This window comes from Thunnus thynnus, chromosome 16, assembly GCF_963924715.1.
Source record: "Thunnus thynnus chromosome 16, fThuThy2.1, whole genome shotgun sequence".
In the NCBI taxonomy this organism is placed as follows: domain Eukaryota; kingdom Metazoa; phylum Chordata; class Actinopteri; order Scombriformes; family Scombridae; genus Thunnus; species Thunnus thynnus.
The window spans coordinates 14,535,862-14,551,324 of record NC_089532.1 but is presented as its reverse complement, the minus strand read 5'-3'; the positions used below and the strand labels follow the sequence as shown (position 1 = coordinate 14,551,324).

The following is a 15,463-nucleotide window of genomic DNA, read 5'->3' as shown; positions in this document are numbered from 1 at the left end:
AACAACAACAGGAACTTTTTTCAACTGCCGGAGCTGTTTCAATGTTGTTACTTGAAATTGTTCCAACAAAACCAGATGGAAAAATATATCTACTTAACAGCTATTATATTTTGAAAAGAGAAAACTTGCTGTTTGGCTACTTTTAATGGTGCTATTCTGCAACACTTCTGACACCATATTGATGCAGCAATGTTCTTCTCATGGAGGATGAGTGCATGTTGCTGTTTAGTGTGTATGTCAAATAGCTGTTTGTCAAATAAAAGAAACATTATCTTTAATTTAAGTGTCTTTAAACCTTTAAATTATAAAGAAGAAGACATTTTTTAATATACTTTGGAGGTGGAAGGCACATTATTAAAGGACCATTGTGTAGGATTTAGTGGCATCGAGTGAATGAGGTTGCAGATTGCAACCAACTGAATACCCCTCCCTTTCCCTTCCAAGCATGTAGGAGAACCCACAGTGGACACAAAACTCGCCCTCTCTAGAGCCAGTGTTTGGTTTGTCTGTTCTGGGCTACTGTAGAAACATGGCGGTGCAACATGGAGGCGTCCGTGGAAGAGGACCCGCTCCCCATGCAGATGTAAAGGACTCATTCTAAGGTAACGAAAACACAGCAATTCTTATTTTCAGGTGATTATACACAAATTAAAACATACTCATGAATATTATATTCCATTTCTGCCAAGTCTGTTCTGCTAGATGCCACTAAACTACATCTGTTTAAAAATTCAACTTTTAATTAATAATCCACAATCCAAATCTGTATTTTCTGACCATGTAAATTACTGGAATATTTCACAAAAATATGAAAATAAAAAATACATTTTCATGAATTTATAGTTTGAATTCAAAATAATAAAAAAAATCATGATATTGTGTTTTCCTTAGATGATCATTATTAAAAAAATGTACTGTAGTCCTGTTTACACATGTGTTTCCAATCATTACTCGAGGAAAAAGTTTCAACAGCATAAAACAACATTAACAACATAGATTTAGTTGTTATCTAGTATTAGTTTGTGTAATAAAACACCTGTCAGTCAGTTTTGGAGTGATTATGTTATTACGTATCATGGATTGTGCCTTTAAAGACGGAATATGTTTGTCCAATTAATTATCATTTTATTGTTTTTTAAACAAAAAAAAGAGAGAGGAGTTTTTACCTGGGTGCTACTGAAGTTAGTATTGTGAGATATTGTGAAAGTATTACCCCAAATCTGAGAAATAAATCACATTTTTTTAAAAGGGTAATCCATCTTATACAAATCCTTAATACTCCTGCATCCCTCAGACACAAGCTTTGCTCATAGCGGTCCATTTTGCGCAGAGACCAAGGCCACAGTGTGTCCTTCAACATCACAATCCTGATGAAAAAAATGGAACAGAGGCTTTTAGGCCTTCAAGGCTTTAGTCACACTAGTCAGACATCGGGGGAATCCATTATGTTCCTCCTTTGAAGAAATGTTTTAATATCTTGCTTCGAGTGAGTTTTGACACCCTCTCGTCCTGAAAAATAATGAATAGAACTCGATTCACACAGGATTAACCTTAACCCCTGGCATGCAATTAATTAATGATCAGATTAAGTCTTTGGATCTAGAGATGCCGCAGACCGAAATAAACTTGATGACGAGGACAGAGCGCTGCAGACGCTGGAACGGTCAAAGGGTTTGTGTTGTTCAGACCACATGAGGAGGAAGCAGCAAAGTGGAAACTCCACTCTGTTGATTATCTCACTGCACTACAATAATCATACAAATTTGATGCTCATGAACACACACAAAGAATGCATCATCCGTATTAATCAGTCTGCATGACTTTGTTTTCAAACATGCAACTATCCTCAAATTGCTAAACACTGATCGACCGACAACACCGGCTGTTCTGATTCAAATGGTGTAAAACCTGCTTCAAATCCTGCAAACTATACTTATGAGAGAAAACGTTAGCAACAGTTGCTACAAGTTTGGCTGCAAACCACATGGATTTGCAGGTGAATTTCAACTTATTGGCCCTTATATGACAACTCAAGAATAGGACTGCAATTAACAATTGTTTCCATTGTGGATTAATGTGCAGATTATTTTCTCAATTAATTGTTTGGTCTATAAAATCTCAGAGGCAGTTTTCCTTGAAAAGTTACACAAAAGACTAATAGAATATGAAAATAGTTGCAGATTAATTTTGGCAATCAACTAATCGGCTAATTGTTGCAACTCTACTCAAGAATAAATTAATCTGGATAAATAAAAGAGAAAAGAATGATCCAAAGGCAAAGGACAAGTACGTCAGCCATTTATACTATATATACATATATATACATATACTAGACCTGCAACACTGTCGAGCTTTAACACGTTCACGTCGACAATAAGCAAGAATGAAATGTGAGACATAAAACTTCATAACACTTCACTGTGTTGCAATGCAATTTTTGTCCCAAAATCAATATATAATATAATAATATAATATAGAGGCTTCATTTATTTCTTTGTCTTTGTTTAGATTAACGCAAACATTGTAGCTAAACTTAAAGCCATGCAAATATCAGCACTATCTCGCAGTATATTGCAGACTTTAAACAACTCAAACACCATCAAATTTAAACTATTCTACATGAAATACTTTTTAAGTGTTTTTTTTATTTGATTTGATTTTTATTTAATTTTACTTTTTGCATCTGTTTTTTGATCTCCCACTCTCTTCCCTGCTCAGTGCGGGATACATCTAGGCCATCACAACCTGACCTACTTCCAACTTCCTGGCTTTATGTAACAGTTCAGAGAATGGTTACATAATGATGGGAGAGGAGGCCTGCTTGCCTGCCTGCCTGCCCGCCCTGTGTCTCTTCATCATAAGGAGAAAGAGGCAAAAACACAGCATGCTTTTGAACTCACCCAGACAGAAAATGGCTTCAAATGAGGATAATGCTTCTGCAGTGCTAGGCTATTAAGGCGAGGTGGGATGTGTGTGAGGAAGATTTACAAGAAAAATAAAGGCTGGACTTTCATTTAGTTGCTTTATTTTTTTTCTTTTTTCTGGAGCAAAAAGGTCAGAAGGCCTCTGCAAATTCAGGCCAAGCAAGTAAGCCTCGGCTAACGCTCTCCCTCACAGAGTAAGATGAGTGTGGAGCAGGTGCTGGGGGGGGAAGGCCGCTGGTGTGTCAATGTGAACACTTCTGTTTGCGAAGAGCGTGAATTTCTACTGTGCATGGGCTTGAATAAATTAAATTCATCATTGCTAAACAGAATTTACGTTTATCAAAGCACGTTTGAAGATGAGTAAAATTGTTTGGGAGGATTGTGGATTTGATATATCAGAGGAAAAACCTCAATACACAGCATAGGAAGACAGATTTGTGAAAAACATTGTTGTGGGTTGGTAAAAAAAAAAAAAGAAATATGCAAAAAACAACAGACTGCCTTATTTAATCAAAAAAGAATGAATGCCTTTCTCTGGAAAAAGCAGATTTTAATTTACTTTTGTGCAAAGTTAGGCTATGGATTAAAAAAAGTGATTTGTTTTTGGTGCAGATACAAGTCCAGGTTTTTAAAGATTATTTCTTATCACTTTGAGATATGGAAAACATTTGAGACCCTTTTGAATCATTTGTATAAAAAAAAACCTGAAGCATATCTCCAAAGTTTATCTCTGGGTAACATGATATGGATCCAGATTAAACACTTCTATACCTTAATTACTATTAAAAAAAACCCAGCCAAACAGAAAAGACAAAGCGTGTGACCTATGTACTGAGCAGTATGTACCTAAACAACTGCAGAGAGACAATAATATTCACAGAATCCCTCTGCCATAAAAAAAAGACTGCACTGCTTAATTGTACTTTGCATGTTCAAGTGTACGGTTTATACTTTTGGAGACTAAATAATACTCTTGTAAGCTTTTACAGTATCTCTGCCACATTTGCGTACATTCAAATGTTTTGACATTAATTCTTCTTTTTTGAGGGATGTGAGCTGCCATCTCAACCTCTAATCCTGTTTTGTTTTTACAGGTGGGCTAATTCTCTCTTTCCCTAGTACAGTAAAGACCCACGGTGGAGAAAACAAACAACAAAAAAAAACGTAATAAAACCCACTTTGTGTTCAGCCAATAGTCAGTTTTAACATAATCTCTGACCCAAATTCGAGGATTTGGACAAATTCAGGGGTCTTATCGATGGCACAATCTTGCGAAGTAGCAGATGGTGAGACGAGGAGGTCTGAAACATATCGACTCATCGATACTGTGTGAGATATTTGGAGGCGATAAGAGATTGGCAGAATGGACACGAGGTCAAAAAGAGTCTTGTGGTTAAATTACCCGTCTGACATCGCTTATCTCGCCGCATCGTAACAATACGGTGCAGTTCTTGAGTATATAAAACATAATATCCATTTGAAAGTCTTCCCTGCCGGAGAGATTCTGTTGCTTCAATACAACTGTTGTGTGACTAAGTTCTAGTGGATCCGATGACCTTGCTGATATAACTGATCCATTCAAACAACCAGAAAAACAAGATTGCTATCAACCAGCAGCGAAGACTACGACCCGAACGGCTACCAGGTCAGCAGACAGCAAAGACAGATTGATATAGAAAATATATATATATGAAAATAAAGCTGAAAGATTTTGCTCTTTCAGCAGCTTTTTTTATTTTAATGGGAGAGAAAAAAGCCTCTCTATGAAAATATTTTCTCACACATGAGAAAAAAAGCAAATGTTGATCATAAATTTGGATACAGGAGCATGAAAAATGATCATTTATACAGTAAACAAAAATAACTTTTTCAGTGTTACGTCTTCAGATTTTTTTTCCAAAGGGAAGCTGTTTTCTTAAATCTAATTTGAGAAAAAGAAGAAAAAACGAAGAGCATTATCAATGTTATTTTTGTTGTTTTATTTTTGCCTAAACCACAATTACGCCATTTGAGCTTGTTTATCACGCCAGGAATTTGCCTTCCAGGTCTAAACGATGAATGTGGTGACTCAACACAGATCACAATCGTATGTTCACATGCAACTCAGCTGACTCCTTTCAGCCTGGTTTAGAAAGTTAGGTTTTCCCTGACGTAAACATCACTACTTTCTGATTTTTTTTTTTTTGTGAAACAAAGCAAGATTTATGCAAGATGTTGGAAAACCAAGACTCTGATTAATTGGTGAGTACTTTGAATCAGTGATCAGTTAGATGGTAATGTGATTGATTTAGTGAGCTATAAACACATACAAGTTCACTTGTGAACAAAGCAGGACTTGTTCTCACCTCATTTTCCTCTCTCATGCCGTCTATCAGTCCCATCACCTTAATGAAGTGCTGGCAGCGGAGGGAATGATCAACAACATGGGTTGGAAGTGCTTTGTGCTGCCAGTGTCTCCATTCCCACAGTGACAGCTCTCTGGATTGCGGTCCGCTTTTGGAAACTTCCTCCTTCGTAACATGAAATGATGTCATAAAAATATAAAATAGTAACATTATATTCAAGCCAGTAACAAAGGACACACAAGTCCTTGAAGGGTTCTTGTATGTCTTTTTTATACATAATGTTCCAACCTTGGGTTTAAAATTTAGCCACCTGAAATCACTGCAAATTAAGCGGCTGCCACCTTGCACTGTTGAAAACTGCAGCTCAAGCAGAAATGCATGAAGATGCAGAACCATTAAACCTTAAAATCCACAGACATCCATTCAAAATATCCAAATTAACAGTCAGTTTTTTTCTTCACGTTGTTATGGTTTGTGGTTTCTCTGCTGATAATCTGTTTCTTAATAGCAATTTGAAAACATCTATTTCATTAGAAGATATTACATCTTAAAGAGAGGTACATTTCACAGCATGTTGCTTGAGTGGCAGGAGTCAGCCAATCAGTGCAGTGATTTCCAAGATGGCAGCAAGATTTAAAATCAAATCCAGGCCAAACATCCCTTCATATTTTGTATGTTTTGTATGTATCATCTAGACTGTAAACATATTGTTTCTGTAAACTATGGGCAAAAAGTATATTTTATTTTTAATGTGTTATTTCATTATTATGGGATCTAATAAAAACATACACTATATGTGTGGGTCATGGCATGGGTGTGTATGTTAGCCTCTAAATGGACTGACAACAGCTTCATCCTCATTTATTGTACATCACCTTCTCATATTTCCTAAACCTCAACAAGAAAAAAGACAGAAACAGAAAAAAGGGACAATTAAAAAAAATAAAGACAGAAAGAAACCTGAGGTGGCAGATCACTGGGCAGGGACATGAAGTGTGACTGCTTCAAGGTTGGATGAGCTTCATCTTCCTCCAGCCTCATGCTGGACGCCCACAGGGAATACTCTGTGCTGCTCAGAAAACCATTGCACTTTGCACCGCCCTGCCGAACTACAGGAATATACACACACAAACTCAAAGACCCATGTCCAGTTTTTTCCAATTAAGGAAACTAGATTTTTGTCCTCTTAAACCTCTGCAGAATAACAACACCAACAAAAAAATCTAATGCTGTAATGCTCCCTTACTCTGATTTTGAGGGTGGATGAGGGAGGCTCGTCCCTCAGAGTGTGACCGTCTACCCCTGACAGACCGCCTGCTGCTCTCCTGGTGGTCAAACTGGCCACAGGTTATGTGCATCTTATGCAGGGTGGGGTTCACCCCGTTGGGCAGCATGCGGGGACTGTTGGGGTACATGTGGAACCCATTTTTGTTGCCGATGATTGACTTGTACACACTGCGCTTGTTGCTCTGGCTCTGGTTGTAAGTCTGAGAGAAACGAGAGTTAAATTTGTGCTTTAGGTAGTTTTGTAGGGATGTTTGTGGCTAACCAACACCGAGCTTGAGTAATGTATAGTGCGTCAAACTTTTCAGCTGAAGGTCATTTCGTCTTCATGGTTTTTTTTTCAGATGCAAGTCACTGTAGAAAACACTCACCCTCTCCTCACGCCCCTCAGCCAGGATGATGACGATGCGTCCCTGCCGTTTACGTCCAGTACGTCCCATTCGCTGCACTAGACGGATGGGATTCTTCTGTGCATCGAAGCAAACGATGAGGTCCACTTCTCCGATATCCAGCCCCTCCTCCCCGACACAGGTCGACACCAGCGTGTTGAAGCCTCCCTGTCGGAACTTGTGAACCACCTGAAACAAAAGAGAACCGCAGACACAAAGCTATAAATAGCAGAAGCATTTGAATCTGTCCATCCTATGTTGACATGTATGTGTGTGGCCAGACATATATCCAGTTGATGTAGCAGTATGTGCATACTCTGCTCAATACAGGTGGAAGTTTTTGTGTACATGTTCTAAGTAAATGCCCCTTTGGAGCAGATTTAAGTCTGGTCTATTTATAGTAAATGACGTATGTACAGCTACCCATAGGACAAAATGTACATTTACATGTACACTGCCATACGTGCATTATTTATTTATGCTAGGCAACCAGCAATAAAATCAATGAAGCAGCCATCACAGACACTTGTTTTGTTTGTTTTACACAGCACACTTCTATAGCATCACTACATGTTGGTTTAAATGAGACCTGACAACTTGAAAATTGTACGTAGCCCCAAAAAGGAGAAAACAAGAAAGTTTTAAATACAAATCTTTCTCGCTATAAAAGGATTGTGACAGTTTTGCTAAAAAGCAAATATGTCTTGTGTTTTTTTTTTTTTTTGACAACCTCCTATCACTGACAGCGCTGTTATTTCCAACTCTTACTGTTTTTCTGGGCTTTTGAGACTTTGTCCTCAACTTTCTTCACATAAATTATGTATTTCACTGAAGCAGGAATTAATCAGATACTCTCCACTCTAAGTTTATTGCTTGGCAATATTGTGGTATAGTTGATACCCACTTTGTCCAAAATGTCAAAATATAAATTTAGGTAATAATATGTTTTGATATCTCTTACAATACAAGCCACATTATTGTAAAGATGTCTTAAAAAAGGCACATAGTCTCTACCTCCAGCTGTTCTTTTTGGGTAAAACCTTTGACTCCCTTCCCCGCTGATGCTTGCCCCATAAAGGTCATGACTCTGATCAGCGGAGCGTGGCGGTTCAACATGGCTGCGATCTCTTGCACGCTCTCGCGGAATGATGAAAAGATCATCACACGCGTGCTTACTTCCTGAGGATGCGAACCTGGAAATGAATGAGAGAGAGAGAGAAGAGACAAAAACAACACATTAAATATTCCTTCAGTAACCATGAGCCGATTTCTCACGGCGCTTAAACACACAGTATGTCTGTTTGATTCAGATGCTGGAATGCTTTGTTCTGTGATCCTCTCTAAATCTTATATCCTAAGTATAAAAATACCCTCATCAAATTCTACCTTGAGATTATTAGCTACGGGCACAGGACCAATTATGCTGCAACTGCTTTATTTTGGATACTTTTGCTTTCAGGAGGATGGATTTGAAACAGTGTTTGAACACTAGGTCACTATTAAATTACCAGGAACCTTAGAGAAGCCTTACATAAGATAAAACTCCATAGCAACAAGGATAAACAACTGTTAACATGATGATGTCTCTTTGATGCAGTTGGAGCATCAGGAGAATTATAGATTTCAGCTTGAACTCACTGAATGTATGAGTCACAGCATAGCACCGCTATAATAAGTAAATCACCGTTATTGTCTGCTGAGCTCTCAGCCCACAGTCTGAAGTGCTGCAGAACCACCTCCTCCAGTTTCTCCAGTTTGGGGTGACTGTAAATGAACGGCTCATCTGGACCTAGGAGTGTTAATCATAGAGGAGGTTATTTCAACAGAGGCTGGGAATGTGTTATCTGCTATATTTGGAAACAACTGGGCAGGCATTTTTTCTCTGAGTTGCAGAGAAATGGTATCCAGATATGATATAAAGAAGTGCTCAGGTACCAGCAGATGGTTTCACAAACATTGCCTCCATCTCTTGGTAAAGGTCTATGAAGGTGGGAGTCTTCTGCAGCTCGTTCCTGGCTCTGGTCATCTCTGAACCACACAAAGGAGGAAGAGCGTTCACATCAAACATGTGTTTTACAAATCATATACAGTACATTGTTTTGTGTGCATATAGCAAGTACAAAGGATTAAGAACGTGAAAGGGTTTGATGAGATGAGATATATGAGGAAGAAAAATCCTCTGCTTCAGCCCAGCTGTTTGTACGGATAAATAGCCTAAAAACCCGGAGGTGGGGTGACTGACCTTTAGATCCGTCCATGATTCCCTGGATGTAAAAGAAGAGCGATCTGAGCCCCATCTGCATCAGCAGCTCGTAGCCGTGGTACAGGCTGATGCAAAGGGCAAAGTCGCCCTCCAGCATTCCCTGCTGTGGACCCTGTAGAGAGGGCATGTGAGTCCATAAGACCATTGTGAGACAACTGGTAAGAAATTGATTACAAGGTAGCCATGATATCTAAACCCAGCAAGAAAATCCATCAATATCTATTAAACTACCAAACAGTTCTCTAAAAAGAGAAAAGATGGGTTGTTTTTTTAAAACAGTCTAGATATCTTGTGTGATTGATTATCTTCTACAGCGTTGGGCACATCTAAGGCGCGCCAGTGAATCTGGAGGGTGATCATATAAAAATAGAGTACAGTATATCACACAGTAGCACACAATGATTCCTGCAGAGTTCGTGCCTTGAGGTATGGCGGGGGGTTCTTGCGAAACTGATCCCGGGCGAGGATGAGCTGGTATTTGGTGAGAGTCCGCAGGTCTTTCTGTGCCATCACCCGGTTCTGGACCAGACGAGACATGAACTTGTCAAGCACCTGGCAGGAAGATAACAAAGAGATATATAGGTCATAAATAATAGGCCATTTCCTGTGTTAGGGGGTAATGCATTTGACTGACTAGCTAGCCCCTGCTGACACAAAGCCACACACACACACACACACACACACACACACACATATATATACATGCACTCTGTGACCACTTTCAGATACACAGGTGTTAGGCTTGCACAGCCCTGTGCAACAAGAGACACATAATAACGTTATTTTTTTTCTTCTTCCCATCCTCATTTCCTCATAATGGGAGGAGAGATGGAAGCAATTTGTCAAACAGACAATTTTAACAATATCTATTCATCCTCACGACCGCAGATAATGGGACATTTCAATTTCAATTTCAGCTTTGTGGAACTGCTGCTCTAGAAACAGACCAGAATAAAAAAAGGCTGCTCTGAAAGAGGAAGTGGGCTGCCCTTTGGAATCAATTGATAATAAAAAAAATGAGATTTTATAACCGATGATAAGCAATTTTGTTGTTTTGCTTTGCAAATGGTATTGTGTCATGGAGTGAAAAAAAAGCTTAATTGTACTATAATGTGAAAAGTAGGCTGCATGACATTAGCCTACATTCACACAAATCTCATGATTTTCACATTGATAGTTGTATCTACTTTTTATTTAGTTAAATAATAATATAGGCACTACTACATTTATAGTATAGTTTAACATGTACACATATATTTTAAAATAGTGTATACACAATATATAAAATACACACAAAACACAATAATAATTTAGTAAAACAGAATAGAGAGCAAAGTATACTTTAACATACACACATATTTTAAAAGATTTTAGATATTACATGTTTACATATATATATATATATATATATTAAAAAAAAATACTTTAACACATTATTTTTTTATTTGAGTAAATAGTCTTTCACAGCCTCTATTCCATCTACCCACAAATCACCTTGAAGCCAAGAGTCATGACTCATATTTTATATCATATAACAACCCTTACACTAATGGTTTTACTGGAACAACACGTGACAGTAATTAAATTGAACAGAATCGGCCCATTTCTTCTAAAGCTCAGGCTGCTGGAAATGCGAGCATCATTTATAGAGCTTATGAAGACAAAAGCAAAGTGTTAAATAACAACCCTTAATTCCCCTGACCTTTCAGAAAACATCAACAGCTATATCACCTATCTTTAAACGTTCTTACACGCGAGTACAAGGAAGCCAGTCCATCTGGTCAGAATTGTGCTTCATCACATATGATATGGTTCAAACCTGAAAACAGATCACTTCACAGGTGATTTCCAAAACAGATTTATGGAGAAATTGAGGAAAAACATGTCTGAATAACTTTTAGCAAACCCTGCTTTACTGAAATGATGCGTTATCATTATCCAAAAATATTGGACATTTTTTATTTTGGTTTTTAGAATATCGGACAAAAAATCATTTTCTACAATTCATTTATCAGTTATTATGGCAGCTGAAAAATCATGAACTTGCAAACAAACTAATAGTAAATATATCCAGATAGATATCAGAAGATACAAGTGCTGTGATGAATAATGTGCATGCATAAATACGAAATAGGAAATGTACAATATTGTGTGTGTGTGTATACATATAGAGCATGTTCATGTGTACTTCTCTATAGGTGCCATTGCTTTTTTTTATTGTATTTTCATTCTTTATTTTATCCTGTAGTTTATAGTATATTTAATTTATATTGCTTTAAAAGGCAGCAATCAAGCAAAAGTTGTAAATAAACTACAATTTTGTAATTGATCAATCATTACGTCTATGAAGTGTTGAAATTAATGGTCATAACAACTCACTAGAACCTAAAGTGATGCCTTACAATGTGTTACTTTGTCTGGCCAGCAGCTAAAAACACATCTATATGCATTCAAATGAGCTGTTTATGATAGCAGCTGAATTTCTTTCACAGTTAATAGTGGTTACCCTCATTATGTTTGAGATGGAAAGGTCAGGAGGGAAAGAATGATATCTGTCAACAGCCTTGAGCTGCGTAACGAGCACATGAACCTCACGCTGCCATGTTACAAAAACAACCCCATTATCTAAGTTCACATTAACAAACATTGTACTGTATTTTCTGCTGCTAAAAGCCAACATATTCCACAACCTCTTCATCGCTGATGAGAGTAATAAATGACCTAATCTGAAAAATGATGAGCAGAATTTAAAGAAGCTGCTGAAAATTATGATGATTTTGGACGATGCGTGAACAGTTTTAGGTTTAATGAAGGTTTAATGTCAAAATTTACATGCTCATCCTATTTCTCAGATATCTTGAATCACTTCCATTTCAGATTAACTAGCAGTGGGGATTCAAGTTGGTTCATTGTTCCATTAATCCAACGTTTTGGTCCAGATGTGACTAGATTGCCAGGAAATTTGCAAACAGTCACGGTCTCCAGGAAATGACTCTTAATTATTTTGGAGATTTCATCTACAGTAGCACCATCACCAAAATGTTCATGTCCAACAACTTCAGTTAACGACAGCATACGCCCAAAAGTAATTACCGAGTTTCGGTTTGAAGGTTTGAAGTAAAAGCCGACATAGTTAGCATGTTACCATGCCAACTGCACAAGTTTATAGTCATCCATTATCTATACCTGCTTATCTTTTTCAGGGTCGCGGGGGGCTTCAGCCTAACATCGTCTTGTTTTAACGCAGGACTGTTTTTGCTCTGAATCACACCTATGGGCCATTTAAAATGAACCTCACCTAATTAATCTAACCAACAGTTAACAATACCACAGGTCAAGTTTAGTTGTTTGCTCTACTAGAGGCAACAATCCAAGAGAAGAAATGTAGGCTTGACATTTTTATCGAACTATTTTGTTTTCTCAACTTATTTAAAGTGAGCGTTAAACGTTTATCTTGTCAGTCTCTTTGTGAGTTAGCAGAAATGAGCTTGTACTTTCACAAAAATGACACGGAGAGGCTTCAGAACAAGCAAATGATTGATATGGTAATATGAAGTATTTTGCAGTACGTGTATATGCGCACACACACGTCTGTGAGCTCGCGTGCGTGTCAGAGAAGCAGACAGCATTGAGCGAAAGGGCCACAAGCTGGCCACAAGGCAACATCTCTCTAGTTAATTGACAGGTGGGAGCTCAATGAGGGAATGCGTACGCAGCAGTCAGGTCCAGATTATGAGATTACACAGAACCAGATTAGTGAGGTCGATGTTTTTGTCTGGTTGGAATGTGGAGTGAAATGAAAACTGGTGCTCTGCTTTAACTTCAGTTCAAGAGCAACTGCAGATTTGAGACTCTGATTTGCATGTGTCGAAGACTTTTATCACGTTATCATGAGATGAATTTATTCTTCACCTAACATGGCAGTTAGTGCTAACACTTTGTTTACTAGTTTGTTTGTTGTACTAGTACTTATAGGCTTAAAAGCATGACGTGGAAAGAAAACACCTTTGGCTTTTGCGATTACTGTTATTCTGTGCCATTTTCAAAATTGCAGGTGTTTGGGTTGATATTAGTTTTCAGTTAAAGATCAACTTTGCAAACTATTAGAGTCCTATATAGTGTCTTTACCGATTTGAATGTATGTGTCTGAGTGCTACGACAAGCATAATCATGTAACCTGTCACAAATAACATTAATTTAATGTAAATGTTAACAAATATTTTATAAAGTGAGTGAGAAGACAGAGACAGAAATCTCTCCGTGTTGCGTCACCAGGGTAGGGACCGGCTCACGTAAAAATCGTCAGGGGTCTGCAGCGATGATATCATAGTAGTAGTATACATCGACAGTGTTTGTGTTATTACTCTCACTGCCAGAAGGGGGAGACAAAAGTTCCCAGACTGCAGATTTAAGTTTCAGGCAATGGCAGAAGGAAGGAGGAGGAGGTGGTGGGAGTAAAAGGCAGATGGAAAAATCACTTTCTACAACACTAATACAAACAATTCCACAGGGATAGACGCTGACATTTTTGCAGAACCATTAGTAATGTATCATAATTAAAATGATGACATATTCTCGTTAAATATGCTTAATGTAGTGCCTATAATTTAAGGCACATCATGGTAAGACTTGGATTATTCCTTAAGGCAGTATGGTTGTTAAAAGAGGAGAGGAGAGGAGAGGAGAGGAGAGGAGAGGAGAGGAGAGGACGTGCGCCAAATGACAACATCGTCAACGGCAGCCTCACAGAGCACGCTCAGTGGGGGCCAACAGCTGATTGGTTGAGGGGCATGGAGCTAAGTGACGTGGGGAAATCAGAGAAAAAGCTGGTCTGTAGGCAGCTATTAATAACAAAACCTACACTAAGCTGAACTCTCACTCCTGCTTGTCAACAATGTGATGGACTTACTGGTGTGTGTGTGTGTTTGTGTGTGTGTGTGTGTGTCAAAGCTTGTCTTGCCATCACTGACACTTGTAAGCAGGTTACTCTACTCAAATGAAGAGTGGAAATTCCAATGTGCTTTATCACTGTTGCCGCAGAGGTTCTGTTATAGGGCTGGGCGATATACACAAAATTAATTATCACAATATTTTTGACCAAATACCTCTATATCAATATTCTGACAATATTGTAGGGATGACTATTGGTGCTTTCACAATGAGATTTTTGATAAATAATCATCAGTAATGTGGATAAAATGACTAAATAGGTAAAGGCAAACAATAGAACAACTAGAACAGTCTGGTAAGTTCAGAAAATTACATCATTTTACTAGATATCTAGTCTAATATTATGATATTGATATAATATCGATATATTGCCCAGACCTATTCTGTTGTAAATCAAAATCCAATCACCATCTGTGAAAATTTCTACAATATACACATAAGGGAAAAGTCAAATCCAGCAATGGTGTAGGTCCTGAGGCAGGGGGCCTATTAAGTCTTTCTCCCCGTAGAGTGTGTGTGCGCCTCAGTGTATGTGTGTATTTACATGGAGGCTCCCCCACGGACTGTAGAGGATTATATAATGTCCTCTCTACGTGCGTGTTGAAGGGTGCAACATGGTGGTTGGCTGTCGCAGTGACACAGATCAGAGGAAATCCTGCCTTGTCTATCCCACAGCGCACAAGTTCAGTTTTGTTTATTATACTGGGCTGGGAAATTTTTTTGTTTTGTTTACCATCATCCACATTAAAAGACAAAAATATTAAAAAATGATAAAACATGAAGAGAGAGATGTGCAAAAGCAATTGTAGACTAGAGATAATTATCTAAAATGCATGATTATTCTTCTTTTTCTTTTTTAGCTTACTGTGTAGTGGGACTGTTAATCCCTCTCATAACACAGTTACAAAGACATGGTTGTCACGCAGACACACACACACACACGCACGCACGCACACACTCTTGACTCGCTCCCTGCTGCCCTCTACCACTGAGGTGTCCTGTTGTCAAAGCATTCATCAATATCTTAAAGGGTCTAGATGTAAATAATCACATGTACGTGCAAACTAGGTGTCAGTATTGCAACCAGTGTGAAACACATTAATAAGCTAAATGTTTCAATGTAACTGCAGCGTTTTATTACTCCGTAGGTAGACACTGACAGGTGTTGGAAGTAATAATTGTGCAGACAATTTTTGATGTTAATAGTGTAAAACATCACAAAACGAATGAATAGACCCACTTCAAAATGCTAATATACAACAGTGAACAAGGCAAGTTTATTTTTATAGCACCTTTCAAACACAGAGA

At 38.1% G+C, this 15,463-nt stretch overlaps 1 protein-coding gene across 1 annotated transcript in view; it reads right to left on the bottom strand.

Annotated features, from left to right (window-relative positions):
* Positions 1-15,463, bottom strand: part of fancm (FA complementation group M) — a 42,618-nt gene that overhangs the window by 8,619 nt on the left and 18,536 nt on the right. Inside the window, exons 5-13 of the mRNA XM_067614015.1 lie at positions 9,626-9,757; positions 9,185-9,317; positions 8,878-8,970; positions 8,627-8,731; positions 7,957-8,135; positions 6,925-7,131; positions 6,516-6,756; positions 6,230-6,378; positions 5,270-5,434 (exon numbers count right to left, since the gene is read on the bottom strand). Of these exons, the coding sequence (XP_067470116.1) occupies positions 5,270-5,434; positions 6,230-6,378; positions 6,516-6,756; positions 6,925-7,131; positions 7,957-8,135; positions 8,627-8,731; positions 8,878-8,970; positions 9,185-9,317; positions 9,626-9,757 (1,404 nt within the window). The remainder of the gene's footprint in view (positions 1-5,269; positions 5,435-6,229; positions 6,379-6,515; positions 6,757-6,924; positions 7,132-7,956; positions 8,136-8,626; positions 8,732-8,877; positions 8,971-9,184; positions 9,318-9,625; positions 9,758-15,463) is intronic.